General features: G+C 43.3%; 1 protein-coding gene across 2 annotated transcripts in view; it reads left to right on the forward strand.

Annotated features, from left to right (window-relative positions):
* mthfd1l (methylenetetrahydrofolate dehydrogenase (NADP+ dependent) 1 like) overlaps nt 1-7,835 on the forward strand; it is a 75,776-nt gene extending 67,941 nt beyond the window's left edge. For both annotated transcript variants that reach the window (XM_041860341.2, XM_041860343.2), the window contains exons 26-27: nt 6,793-6,906; nt 7,211-7,835. In XM_041860341.2, the coding sequence (XP_041716275.2) occupies nt 6,793-6,882 (90 nt within the window). In that variant the 3' untranslated portion in view covers nt 6,883-6,906; nt 7,211-7,835. The remainder of the gene's footprint in view (nt 1-6,792; nt 6,907-7,210) is intronic.
* Nucleotides 7,836-15,156: the final 7,321 nt, after the last annotated feature.

Genomic DNA, 15,156 nt, shown 5'->3' on the forward strand with positions numbered 1-15,156 from the left:
AGGAGGTTACTGAGTAGTTTGGTTCATCAGGCTGACTCCCAGTCTTCGCTTGAAGTTAGGCCCGTCAGTCAGAAGAGCGCTAACACACGCTAGCCTATCTATCTACAAAGCTCCTTTTCTGAGTCATTCAGATGTCCATCCACACTCACACAGACAGACAGAGTGCCATTTGATTCCCCTGCAAATCATATAATCATATTAGCCATTATGGGTGGACACTGTCTCCACCATGATGAATTATCATCAGTCCCTGGGAGGAGAGGTAGATATGACTGGCTGAGGCCAGCCAGAGTCTTGGACTTGGTTCATTTAGAGCTGAGAAAGAAGCTGCGTCGAGATTAGTCACTGTGGTAGGAAGAGTAAAATCAATGGTGGGTTTTTGTGGTATTTCGTAGTATCCCGAGTTAAGAGCCCCCAACTCCTCTCCAGTGCAGTGGAGGGGCATTACGCAGTGATAGAATTTGTGCTACATTGTCAGCTTCAGGGTTTCCCAGACAATGGCGCATTGTTTGGGAATAATGGAGGGAATTTCTTGGCAGAGCTAGGATTCCATCTTTAGCCGCAGAGAGTCCGTATTTGACATGTTCCGACAAGTTCCCCGGCTGCCTCAGCAGGAGTGTGGGACCAAAGGAGAACAGCACACCTATTGTCACAACCTGAACAAAATCTTCTCCATCAACCTCTCCTACCTTCCCTCCTCTGTGACAGTTCAGTATTTTAGGCCTGCTTTAACTCCGCTGACAGGACTGTTTATGACCTCTTCTGTCATTGTAATGGCAGTGTTATGTAGCCTCTATGATGCAGGTTCACATTAAGTGTTACCATAGCTTTTTACTATTAAGTGTTAAAGCCTAGTAGTCACTAGGGACTACTAAATTACAGTGATAGTTTTCCCCGCTTGTGTTTCTGGTAAGCCTTTGCTTAAATGTTTTATTAAATTTTTATTTAACCTTTATTTAACCAGGTAAGCCAGTTGAGAACAAGTTCTCATTTACAACTGCGACCTGGCCAAGATAAAGCAAAGCAGTGCGATTAAAAACAACAACACAGAGCTATCTCAAGAGACATAGCTAGAATTAACCGGTGCCCCCGCACATTGACTCGGTACCGGTACCCCCGTATTCATCCCCCTTGGCATTTTTCCTATTTTGTTGCATTACAACCTGTAATTTAAATGGGTTTTTATTTGGATTTCATGTAATGGACATACACAAAATAGTCCAAATTGGTGAAGTGAAATGAAAACAATTACTTGTTTCAAAAAATTCTAAAACATAAATAATGGAAAAGTGGTGCGTGCATATGTATTCACCCCCTTTGCTATGAAGCCCCTAAATAATATCTGGTGCAACCGATTTCCTTCAGAAGTCATATAATTAGTTAAAGTCCACCTGTGTGCAATCTAAGTGTCACATGATCTGTCACATGATCTCAGTATGTAGACACCTGTTCTGAAAGGCCCCAGAGTCTGCATCACCACTAAGCAAGGTGCACCACCAAGCAAGCGGCACCATGAAGACCAAGGAGCTCTCCAAACAGGTCAGGGACAAAGTTGTGGAGAAGTACAGATCAGGGTTGGGTTATAAAAAATGATCCACAACTTTGAACATCCCACGGAGCACCATTTTAAATCCATTATAAAAAAATTGAAATAATATGGCACCACAACGAACCTGCCAAGAGAGGGCCGCCCACCAAAACTCACGGACCAGGCAAGGAGGGCATTAATCAGAGAGGCAACAAAGAGACCAAAGATAACCCTGAAGGAGCTGCAAAGCTCCACAGCGGAGATTGGGGTATCTGTCCATAGGACCACTTTAAGCCATACACTCCACAGAGCTGGGCTTTACGGAAGAGTGGCCAGAAAAAGCCATTGCTTAAAAAAATTAATAAGCAAACACGTTTGGTGTTCGCCAAAAGCCATGTGGGAGACTCCCCAAACATATGGAAGAAGGTACTCTGGTCAGATGAGACCAAAAAAAAAACGTGTTTGCTTATTTTTTCTTTAAGCAATAGCTTTTTTCTGGCCACTCTTCTGTAAAGCCCAGCTCTGTGGTGTGTACGGCTTAAAGCGGTATATCTGTTCTATGTTTGCTTTTTCTATGCTTCCCGGTAAGTTTCGTTTTTGCGTCTTTTACTTTAGTTTTTTTACACCAGCTTCAAACAGCTGAAAATACAATATTTTTGGTTTTGTGTATTTCACAGTGGTTTAGATGGTACAATGATTCTCTACACTATACTTGCTTGTTTAGTAACATGAACTGAAATTAGGTGAACTATTCTAATTTTAGCAACCAGGATGTGGAAGAGCGATTTATGCATAGTGCATCTTTAATAGCTCAGCGTTTATTTGCTTAAATCACTGAACACGACAGTCGCTTATTAGAGACAGGCTTCTATTTGAGCCAGGTTTCTTTCCTTAATGCACACAGCTTTTGCTCATTTGCATAGTTCATTGTTTAATTCCCGCATTAACTTCAAGCATTTTAATACATTTCGTCATTTCCTGCGCTGTTATCATTTACCCACTTTGTCATGTTTCTTTTGTCTTAGTATGCCTTTATTTTGGAGGAAAAAACTTTTCCTTGACAGAAAATTTTTTCTCCTCTTTGACTGTGCATTTTCGGCAGTTCTTACCTCCGCCACTAGAGGGCGAGCAGCTGATTTCTGGGAGTCTGTGCTCCCAAAGCTCCCTATTTTTGTGTTTGCCAGTTAGCTAGCAGTTCTCAGCTGTTAGCAGCCAATGGCTAGCAGTTCCTTACTGGTGATAAATTATTATTGCAATTTTTTTAGTCATTACTGAGTTATTTAATGTAACAAATCAAACATTAAACAGTAACTTTGTAAACAGTTCATTTAGAAACAGGCTTTTTATTTGCTGAAATGTGTGCTATTGCCCAGCTATTAAAAGGGACAGGCGATCAATGTTCTGTATAAATGGCCTCTAAAATATATGCAAACAGACATAAATGTCAACATTTTTAGTTTTCTTGGAAAGCTGTGAGTGCTACTATGATACAATATCAGTACTCGTTGCATTTATAACTTGTTTAAGTCCTATCAACTGACTGCATTGTTTGAATGGAATGTTGGCATATTGGCACTTAATTTGAAAACTTAATGAAATAATTCCGCTAAAACTGGCTGGCTAGCTATCTAACAAACATACAGTGCAGATAAATTCTTCCAATTCAATATTTTACACAATCTTATCACAGCATCTTGATTGAATACTTTCTGAAGGCACTGTAGCATCTACCCACCCTATGGCCTATTAGCATCTACCCACCCTATTAGTTAGACCTTGTTAAGGATTCCGCATGCTTCCCAGCCGAAACAGTTCGGTAGTTTGTGCATATATTATGACATTTTGTGACGTTTATGTTCATTTTGGACTTCGGTGAGGGTTTTTTCGGATGTTCAGGCACACAACATTTTTACTGGAGGCAAGCCGAAGTTCGGAGCCGAAGTCTACGCCCCTTTGTCTGTGATTGGTCAACAGTAGGGATTCTTCAATAAAGTCTTTGTTGTCATTCAATGAGAGACGACTCATTTTCATGCACATATTTTCATATAAGTTAGATGTTATATTGCGCGACTAAGATCTCTTTGACAAAAACATCAAAATTAATGACAGATTTCTTGAGTTATCTTAGATTAATTCTGACTAATTTGAGGAAGTGTATACTGGCTACGGCATCTCTAAATGGACAAACGGTACTATTGCCACTTTTTTCTCGTTTTTCAAGCTAAGGTATTTTAATGGAGTATGCGACCACACTCGTTTTGTCCGGCTAGGCGCCAGCCGAACTGAATCATGCTGACGCCTTTAGCCAGCCCCCCTGATTTAAACCCAGATTTTATTGGCTGGGAAGGGGCATGCCATCCATTTATTTCAGTAGTCAAATGGCCTGAGAGATTATGGCAAATGACCTTTCAAATGGAGGACGCCTGGACGAAGGCACACCTGTTTGTGTAGTCACAGGTGCATTACAAATGTAGATGCAAAAAGAGAGGGCAAGTGTCTCCCTGTGTTCCCAAAAAGGGAAAGTCCAAAATTTGAACATATTGATTGTTTTGGATAAATAAACCATTGTCCATTGTCATTCCTTCCAGGGTGTTTTCAGAGCCAGTCCTATTGACCATAGGCATACTCGTGACTGTCCTTTCACATGTCCTCCTCTTTTCATGTCCATGATTTCATTATGCCTAATTCCCCCGCCTCACTCCGGAATAACATTTAAGCAGTCAGTTGATTTTAATTTAATGTACCTCAGGATATCCTCTCTCTGTTTAACCTGTTTAAAGTTCTTAGTCCTCTGTGACACTGTAGCTGAGCTCCAATCCAAAACTGCTGCAGTGCCCTTTTGCCCTAATGACTCACCTTCTGAGATCGAGATGCCCAGTCCCTTAGTTTCTGTAATACCGTGTCAACAAGTGTAGAGAGAAGGAGGCAGGTTTTTGTTTGGAATGGAGCCGCACATGTTATTGCAGAAGGAGTGTATTCTCTTCATTAGTGAGAGGAACGCCCTGTTGTACTGGGCAGTTAGTTGTCTTCTCCTCTCTTGCCCCATACTCCCAGTCATACCCTCACTCTGGCTCTTTCCTTGAGGGCCAGAGCTATACGAAAAAACTAGGAATTATCACTCAATATAAGATATTTAAGCTTGCTTAGATTTTGCTTTTTGCAGTGCAGTTCTACAGTTTACTAGGGCAAGGGTGTTTCGCTGCCAGAGGATTTTGACCTGGTTTGGTGGAAATGCATAGCACAATGTGTCAGCTTTGTAACTGTAGCCATTTTGTGCAGGGACCATGATCTCCCACCTTTCCACCCTCTATCTTTCAGGCTGGTCTAGTTTGGTTGGTTTACTTACAATTTAAATAATGTGATGATGTACATTTTTTGGACCCTCAGATGGGGCAAATTGACCAAAGGACCGACAGTCCTTTATGATGGGTTGTCAACCCATTTGGCAATCACTCTCTGAGTCACATAGATGGGACTGTAGAAGTCATAAGGAAGCCCCTTCCTTCATCTTGATTTGATCTCCAGCAGACTGAATTAAATTAGTTTGGATTATAGTACGGTAATTCAACATCAGATCAGTTATTTCATTGTAGAAAATATTTTCCAAACGTTGCATCCCACTCTTCATGATTACCATTTAGCAGCTGTGTTGTGGCGTTGTCATGAATATCTGGGGATGCAGAAGCGTAATGCAGTAAACACACAATCTTGTCATTTACAACGGCTAGAGTGTTTATGGTTGGTCTGGGAGGGGTTTTATTAAAACAATTATATGTGCACTAAATACCAATGACCATATAGTCCTGTAACTTTTCCTCTTGATTTGATTTGATTTATTAGGATCCCCATAAGGGAAAGGGGGATACCTAGTCAGTTGTACAACTGAATGCATTCAACTGAAATGTGTCTTCCGCATTTAACCCAACCCCTCTGAATCAGAGCAGTGCGGAGGGCTGCCTTAATTGACATCCATGTCTTCGTTAGCCGATGCCAATGGTGACAGCTAGTCTTACTGGGGTCAGCTCTTGGAGCTGAAAGATGATTGGCTGAATGAAAAATACTTCCTGTGTTGTCATGTTCTAGCCTAACTCGAGGTTCAACTGTAGGGCCAGCTTAGATGGTCAGTAATAAGTTGCGTAGGATGGTCATTTTGGGCTAGGCTGTGCATTAGTGTAGTTTAAGGCTCTTGTTAATTTGATTTGACCTGTTTTTAAGTGAATTTGTTTACTGGCTCAGAAGGCTAGTGTTTGTTTCACCACATAACTTCTGTGTGAAACTGCAGAGGAAAGATTTATGAGTTTTGTCCATCGCTACAGATGAATGTATGGGTCTTCTATGAAAAGAAAGCTACAATAGCTACTGGAATACGTTAATCAGATCGATCTGAGATAGGCCTACCGGTACTTTGACAGTAGTGGACCATAGAAAGTAAAACAGTGGTCCTGTTATTTGTCAGGGAATCTACAAGAAACATCTCTATTCGGGGAAAACTGGTGTTGGCATAATTCATCTGGACTGTAAAGATGAGGTCTGGACTAATCATTCTAGTTTATCCTCCTTTCCAACAACCACTTCCTTGTCGTCCTCTCCATTCTGCTGATCAAGAACTTTCAGCCCAACACACATGACCTGATCCATAGCATCTCAACAGAGTTCTAATGACACATGCATGACTCCCAATCAATTGGTCGCTTGAATTGGCCAACTCAGCTGGCTGTTCCTATTGGCCACTTTGCAAATCGGCCATGGTCGTTGTCCAATCAACTCCTTTTCTCTCTCACTGGGCCCCACCCCTCCTGACCTTAGTCTCCCATTTAAATTGGATTTAGTTTAGTTTTTCTTGTTTTTCTTAATCTCCTGTCAAAATCACATTCAAATGTTATTGACTCTGGCTGCGTCTGGCTCTCATGCGTCACTTCTGGTTAAGTTATTAGAAGAAACCCAGCTCTCTGGGCTGGAGATAAACAGTGCAGTGAAGACCAGAGGCTGCTCTGCTCAGGGCTCTCTTATGGACTTATTTTAGTGTTTGTAAATCTCTGTTAAACTTGGAATATTTCCTGTTATTTTCAATAAAGAGTTTAATTTATACAATTAAAGTAAACTAATTAATTGAAGACTCAATTGGGAATTGAACTGAATACAAATTGAATCAACTCAAAAGGAATGCAAGCCATTTTACCTTCTTTCACAAGTGATTGCTCAATGCTCACAGATGACTAACTTGCGCTTTCTCTACCTCCTCTCTCCCTCTCTCTCCCCCTCAGATGAGCACTATGCCAGGCCTGCCCACGCGACCCTGTTTCTATGACATCGACCTCGACCCAGTTACCGAGGAGATCACTGGGCTCTTCTGAGCATGCTTCAGGACAATCACACAGGTAACCTAGTATTCCATTTAAACCATTATGACTCCGTTTTTATTTCCATATTAAATATATAGCTGAACATTTTGGTCATATTCATTTCTAACATCTAAATCGATCACACATTTTGGACAAGGCACAGATATAGATTTTACTGTATTGCACATCATTCATCTTATTCCAATTAATTAAAGAAAAGTTGAGATTTTACTCAGTGTTTCAGTGTTATTCCCTATTCACTCAGCACCAAGGCTATGGCCCTAGATTTAGAGATGCACTCAGTCAGTCAGTCACTCACTTCTCCAACGTTCTGATTTAGTCTCCTCAGACTTTAGAAAAGCCCCTCCTGCCCTGTAAGGGAGCATGGTGAGGACCGGAGGAAGAGCCCCCCCACCCTCCATGGAAGACGCTGAACCCTTCTAGTGGCACCACCTACCAACAGGGTTCCACAACACCACTGAAAAGGCTGGGGTCACTCTTTTGCACATCAATGATATTAAACCAAAAAGGCCTAAGGCCTAACCATGCTGTATTTCTGTTAACCGTAAATGATTTTTTTGTTACTTTTTAAGTTTGGTTACTGAGATGAACTACTATGATATCTTTCATGTCATGGTGCTGATTTTTTATTTTTTTTCATTTTTCTTAAAATGTGGCTTAATATGCTTTTATTTAGCGTAATGCAGTAAAAGTGCTCATGCACTAAATTCATGTTGTACGCACAAGTTGTTTTAAATGTGGTTATCTTGCCTCGTCTAACATTTCTTAATCCACTATATCCTGCTAAATGTCACAGGGTGACTGTTAGAGTTTATTTACTAGCTGTGTGCTGATGCTCTACTTCTACTTAATGCTGTTTAATTTGATGGATTATGGAGTCTATTACATGGTTTTCTACCGTATAACAACTGTGCCTTTTTAAATAAACAATTTGATTTACTCTACAGTTCTGTTGAGTTGTCTTGTTTGAGTTGTTGTCTTGTTGTTCACACCCAGCAGGTGAGCAGAGAACATCCCATCTGTTGTTTGGACACAGACCTCTTCCTGTTATCACGGGGCTCTCTCTAAGGAGATCCTCCAAAACAAACACAGTGACAATGGCTATTTTTGGTTTGGGTGAAAAATTTACATAGGCAGACTTGAACAGTTGAATACACTCACTCAGTCAGTCACTCACGTGCACAGTCAAGTAGACGCATACACTCACTAATGCATGCACATTAACCTACACATGTGCAAACACAACAATGCCAGAATGCATAACAACAAATTCACACACATATTTAGAGTTTAGCCCTCGGTGGTCTCTGTAGAGGTGGTCCTGAAATCCAGGCCTCAGAGCCCGCCCCCTCACAGCACCCCAGAATGTCAGCTCCGTCTGTCATGGTCTGATGTTTGTGTTGCTACGTGGTGCCTGTGTACATGTGTGCTCGTGTCATAGCTGGCATTCCACACCTGCTAGGTCCGTTATTCCCTCTGTTCTCCGGGGTCTCTCTAAGTACAGTGTGTGTGTTCCACTGTCAGAGGGAAAGGAATGCACTCATTCATACTGAGGGGGCTGTAATTCTATATACTGGACTGTACTGTGTGTGTGTACGTGTGCTGCTGGACTTAACCTCTTTGTTTTGGGGTGATGACAGATTGAAGAGCTTTAAATCATATTCCGTCTCTGTCATAGGAATGAATTGCACTGGCAAGTCTGAGTCTTGGAGTTGTTTATGCATAGTGTTAATCCTGAATCAGTCCAATTCGACTGAGATAACTTGTGATTTATGTGAACAAATAAAACAACTTCTCCCAAGTTACGTACAGGTAGATACTGCGCTATGACTGAGTTTATACAGTGTTTAATTTCAGTTTAATTTCAGTACCAAGGACAGGTCCTACATATTTTGTTGTGTATCCTTAAGGAGCAGTACTACTTACAGGTGTGTGTGTGGATCAAGAAGCTCAAGTATTTTACATATTGTATGTAGCCTATTTGACCCATGTCTAGTTTACATATGTTGTTTGTCCTGGTTTTCCACCTCCCTTATAGCCTAATGACGGGGTCACCTGGGCCAATTAGGGTGTGTTTTGCCCCATGAAGAGGTATACGTGGCATCCCTGCTGTACCCATCCCGTAGGTTAGCTAGCTCTAACCTCTGGCTCAGTCAGAAACAGGCTAGAGTCACCACCACTCTCACACCCACCAGTATAAAAAAGTTAACTCTAAAAAGTCATTAGAAGCTCACTACATTCTTTCCCACAAACATTCTAGCTACCCCCTCTACCTCCCCTGGCCAAGCCCGCTCACCCCCATCTTCCTTGTCCTAACCAACATACCCCCCTTCTGTTCTCCCAGCCCACTTTCCACTTCTCGTCCCCCTGTCTTAGTTCACTGACACCTATCTCCTCCCATGCTTCTGTCCACTCAATCCCTCGCTCTCACTTGTCCTAACCATATCACCCCTCCCCCCCATCCAATCCCATTCACCTCTATCATCCCCTGTTGATACCCTCTACCGTCCCCTGTCCTGGCCCCTTCATCCTCCTCCTGTGACTGGGTAGCAGGGTGCTGAGTGCTGGTCAGCATGGTGAGGCTGAACACACATGCCTATTGTTCATTGCCAAATAAGTTATTTTATTACGATAGACGAGATGTCTTTGGAGAGGAGCCCAGTATTGATGCCTGTTGTCTTGGCTGTGTGTGCATTTCGCTCCTCGTGTGTGTGTCTGCACTTGTGTGAGATGCCCTTCTTAGAGAAGCAGCCAGCGGTTGGTTGGTTGGTGCCTCAAATGAGCCCCGACCTCGCAATCTCCGGGAAAGGCTTTCACTTTAATGAGATTCCTCCTCCTCCCCCACCCCTCCTCCCCCATATTTTCGATGACATCAGAAGTTCCTCCTGTGGGCATGGTGAAGGTCGCCCAATGACGGAGCCCTTTAACAACACAGCCACCCTGTGGCCCAGGACCAAGGGCCTCACCATCAGTCCAGTGTAAATACTGTATTCTCTCCCAGGATGTTTTCTCTGGAGAGCAACCACACCCTTTCTGTTAGGCAGATGTTGACATATCTTGCTGAAAGAATTTTGAATATTGTCATGTTGAATTTATGTATTTTTTCTTCTTTCTTCAACAGTCAGTTTTGGCTCATCTCTGTGGTACAGTTGTGTCTGTGTCTTCATGCATGAAGAGCAGCTCATGTATGGTTAATAAGTCAAGCATCAGGTCAGAAAATGTACATACACTACATGACCAAAAGTATGTGGACATCGGCTCGTCGAACATCTTTCAAAAATCATAGGCATTCATATGGAGTTGGCCCCCCTTTGCTGCTATAACAGCCTCAACTCTTCTGGGAAGGCTTTCCACTAGATGTTGGAACATTGCTGTGGGGACTTGCTTCCATTCAGCCACAAGAGTATTAGTGAGGTCAGGTACTGATGTTGGGTGATTAGGCCTGGCTCGCAGTTGGCGTTCCAATTCATCCCAAAGGTGTTCGATGGGGTTGAGGTCAGGGCTCTGTGCTCTGTTCAAGTTTCTTCCACACCGATCTCGACAAACCCTTTCTGTATGGACCTCGTTTTGTGCACGGGGCATTGTCATGCTGAAACAGGAAAGGGCCTTCCCCAAACTGTTGCCACAAAGTTGGAAGCACAGAATCGTCTAGAATGTCATTGTATGCTGTAGCTTTAAGATTTCCTTTCACTGGAACTAAGGGGCCTAGCCCGAACCATGAAAAACAGCCCCAGACCATTATTCCTCCTCCACCAAACTTTACAGTTTGCACTATGTATTTGGCAGGTAGCGTTCTCCTGGCATCCGCCAAACCCAGATTCGTCCGTCGGACTGCCAGATGGTGAAGCGTGATTCATCACTCCAGAGAATGCGTTTCCACTGCTCCAGAGTCCAATGGCGGCGAGCTTTACATCACTCCAGCCAAAGCTTGGAATTGTGCATGGTGATCTTAGGTTTGTGTGCGGCCATGGAAACCCGTCATGAAGCTCCTGACAAACGCTTTTTGTGCTGACATTGCTTCCAGAGGCAATTTGGAACTCTGTAGTGAGTGTTGCAACCGAGGACAGAATATTTTTTACGTGCTGCACGCTTCAACACTCGCCGGTCCCGTTCTGTGAGCTTGTGTGGCCTACCACTTTGCAGCTGAGCCGTTGTTGCTCCTAGACGTTTCCACTGCACAATAACAGCACTTACAGTTGACCGGGCAGCTCTAGCAGGGCAGAAATTTGATGAACTGACTTGTTGGAAAGGTGGCATCCTATGACGGTGCCACGTTGAAAGTCACTTAGCTCTTCAGTAAGACCATTCTACTGCCAATGTTTGTCTATGGAGATTGCATGGCTGTGTGTTCGATTTTGTACACCTGTCAGCAACGGGTGTGGATGAAATAGCCAAATCCACTCATTTGAAGGGGTGTCCACATACTCTTGTATATACAGTGAGGGAAAAAAGTATTTGATCCCCTGCTGATTTTGTACGTTTGCCCACTGACAAAGACATGATAAGTCTATAATTTTAATGGTAGATTTATTTGAACAGTGAGAGACAGAATAACAACAAAAAAATCCAGAAAAACGCATGTCAAAAATGTTATAAATTGATTTGCATTTTAATAAGGGAAATAAGTATTTGACCCCTCTGCAAAACATGACTTAGTACTTGGTGGCAAAACTCTTGTTGGCAATCACAGAGGTCAGACGTTTCTTGTAGTTGGCCACCAGGTTTGCACACATCTCAGGAGGGATTCTGTCCCACTCCTCTTTGCAGATCTTCTCCAAGTCATTAAGGTTTCGAGGCTGATGTTTGGCAACTCGAACCTTCAGCTCCCTCCACAGATTTTCTATGGGATTAAGGTCTGGAGACTGGCTAGGCCACTCCAGGACCTTAATGTGCTTCTTCTTGAGCCACTCCTTTGTTGCCTTGGCCGTGTGATTTGGGTCATTGTCATGCTGGAATACCCATCCACGACCCATTTTCAGTGCCCTGGCTGAGGGAAGGATGTTCTCACCCAAGATTTGACGGTACATGGCCCCGTCCATCGTCCCTTTGATGCGGTGATGTTGTCCTGTCCCCTTAGCAGAAAAACACCGCGGACGAGTGAGGGCCTTGTATGCTTGCTTGTGGGTAGAATAACAGTGGTGTAGGACTTTATCGCTCCTAGAGGCGTTGGAGACGTGTTGATGGAAGTTGGGCATCATGTGTCTTAGAGACGCAGAATTAAAATCACCAGCCACCAGGTGTCCGCCCGGTGAATAGAGAATCCATCGAGTTGGATAGCCATGGTGGGTATCTTGTCCGAGAGCCGAGAGTTTCAGAAAAGCAAAGAATATCGCAGTTTCGAGAGTCCCGTTGGTAGCAAATCCGCGATCGGAGGTCATCCAAAGCATAATGTTTCCACCTCCATGTTTGACGGTGGGGATGGTGTTCTTGGGGTCATAGGCAGCATTCCTCCTCCTCCAAACACGGCGAGTTGAGTTGATACCAAAGAGCTCGATTTTGGTCTGATCTGACCACAACACTTTCACACAGTTCTCCTCTGAATCATTCAGATGTTCATTGGCAAACTTCAGACGGCCCTGTATATGTGATTTCTTGAGCAGGGGGACCTTGCGGGCGCTGCAGGATTTCAGTCCTTCACGGCGTAATGTGTTACCAATTGTTTTCTTGGTGACTATGGTCCCAGCTGCCTTGAGATCATTGACATGATCCTCCTGTGTAGTTCTGGGCTGATTCCTCACCGTTCTCATGATCATTGCAACTCCACGAGGTGAGATCTTGCATGGAGCCCCAGGCCGAGGGAGATTGACAGTTATTTTGTGTTTCTTCCATTTGCGAATAATCGCACCAACTGTTGTCATCTTCTCACCAAGCTGCTTGTCGATGGTCTTGTAGCCCATTCCAGCCTTGTGTAGGTCTACAATCTTGTCCCTGACATCCTTGGAGAGCTCTTTGGTCTTGGCCATGGTGGAGAGTTTGGAATCTGATTGATTGATTGCTTCTGTGGACAGGTGTCTTTTATACAGGTAACAAGCTGAGATTAGGAGCACTCCCTTTTAGAGTGTACTCCTAATCTCAGCTCGTTACCTGTATAAAAGACACCTGGGAGCCAGAAATCTTTCTGATTTGGAGGGGGTCAAATACTTATTTCCCTCATTAAAATGCAAATCAATTTATAAAAATTTTTACATGCGTTTTTCTGAATTTTTTTGTTGTTATTCTGTCTCTCACTGTACAAATAAACCTACCATTAAAATTATAGACTGATCATTTCTTTGTCAGTGGGCAAATGTGCATAATCAGCAGGGGATCAAATACTTTTTTCCCTCACTGTATAGTGTACTTACCTCTGTTCAGTCACATACATTGGGCAGAGACTAGAGAGGGAGAGAAATCATCTTACAAAGTGTTATGGAATCGAGGTTGGTTCCCTATCATTATGGGGCTAAAGTATAGGACAACAGGTTTATCATCCTCTACAGCCAGCCTTCACTCCTCACACAGTCAATGTTGCCGGTTACACACCATCTACAGGAGTACCCACCAATATGGCACATCAGGGCCTGTATTCATAGTGTCTCAGAGTTGAACTGCTGATCTGGGATCAGGTCTCCCCTGTTCATATATTCTTATTCATTAGGATCTAAAAGGCTAAACTGATCCTAGATCAGCACTCCTGTTCTGAGAGACATTATGAATACGGGCCCAGGACTGTACTTTCATCTATCTATGTATCTCTCATATTTCCCTCTCTATCTAGCTTCCCTTCCTCAGCGATTCTCCAGCTCTCTTCCCAAAGAAGAAAATACTCAGTTAAAGATAAACTATCATTCAGAAAAGTACTATCGGTTTCAATATCTCTCACACTCAGTCCATCCCTGTCTTTCCGTCTCCTCTGTTCCCCCTCTAATAACATAATGATATACAGTGGGGGGGGAAAGTATTTAGTCAGCCACCAATTGTGCAAGTTCTCCCACTTAAAAAGATGAGAGAGGCCTGTAATTTTCATCATAGGTACACGTCAACTATGACAGACAAATTGAGAAAAAAAACCCCAGAAAATCACATTGTAGGATTTTTAATGAATTTATTTGCAAATTATGGTGGAAAATAAGTATTTGATCACCTACAAACAAGCAAGATTTCTGGCTCTCACAGACCTGTAACTTCTTCTTTAAGAGGCTCCTCTGTCCTCCACTCGTTACCTGTATTAATGGCACCTGTTTGAACTTGTTATCAGTATAAAAGACACCTGTCCACAACCTCAAACAGTCACACTCCAAACTCCACTATGGCCAAGACCAAAGAGCTGTCAAAGGACACCAGAAACAAAATTGTAGTCCTGCACCAGGCTGGGAAGACTGAATCTGCAATTGGTAAGCAGCTTGGTTTGAAGAAATCAACTGTGGGAGCAATTATTAGGAAATGGAAGACATACAAGACCACTGATAATCTCTCTCGATCTGGGGCTCCACGCAAGATCTCACCCCGTGGGGTCAAAATGATCATAAGAACGGTGAGCAAAAATCCCAGAACCACATGGGGGGACCTAGTGAATGACCTGCAGGGAGCTGGGACCAAAGTAACAAAGCCTACCATCAGTAACACACTACGCCGCCAGGGACTCAAATCCTGCAGTGCCAGACGTGTCCCCCTGCTTAAGCCAGTACATGTCCAGGCCCGTCTGAAGTTTGCTAGAGTGCATTTGGATGATCCAGAAGAGGATTGGGAGAATGTCATATGGTCAGATGAAACCAAAATATAACTTTTTGGTAAAAACTCAACTCGTCGTGTTTGGAGGACAAAGAATGCTGAGTTGCATCCAAAGAACACCATACCTACTGTGAAGCATGGGGGTGGAAACATCATGCTTTGGGGCTGTTTTTCTGCAAAGGGACCAGGACGACTGATCCGTGTAAAGGAAAGAATGAATGGGGCCATGTATCGTGAGATTTTGAGTGAAAACCTCCTTCCATCAGCAAGGGCATTGAAGATGAAACGTGGCTGGGTCTTTCAGCATGACAATGATCCCAAACACACCGCCCGGGCAACGAAGGAGTGGCTTCGTAAGAAGCATTTCAAGGTCCTGGAGTGGCCTAGCCAGTCTCCAGATCTCAACCCCATAGAAAATCTTTGGAGGGAGTTGAAAGTCTGTGTTGCCCAGCGACAGCCCCAAAACATCACTGCTCTAGAGGAGATCTGCATGGAGGAATGGGCCAAAATACCAGCAACAGTGTGTGAAAACCTTGTGAAGACTTACAGAAAACG

This window comes from Coregonus clupeaformis, chromosome 33 (assembly GCF_020615455.1).
Source record: "Coregonus clupeaformis isolate EN_2021a chromosome 33, ASM2061545v1, whole genome shotgun sequence".
Classification (NCBI taxonomy): domain Eukaryota; kingdom Metazoa; phylum Chordata; class Actinopteri; order Salmoniformes; family Salmonidae; genus Coregonus; species Coregonus clupeaformis.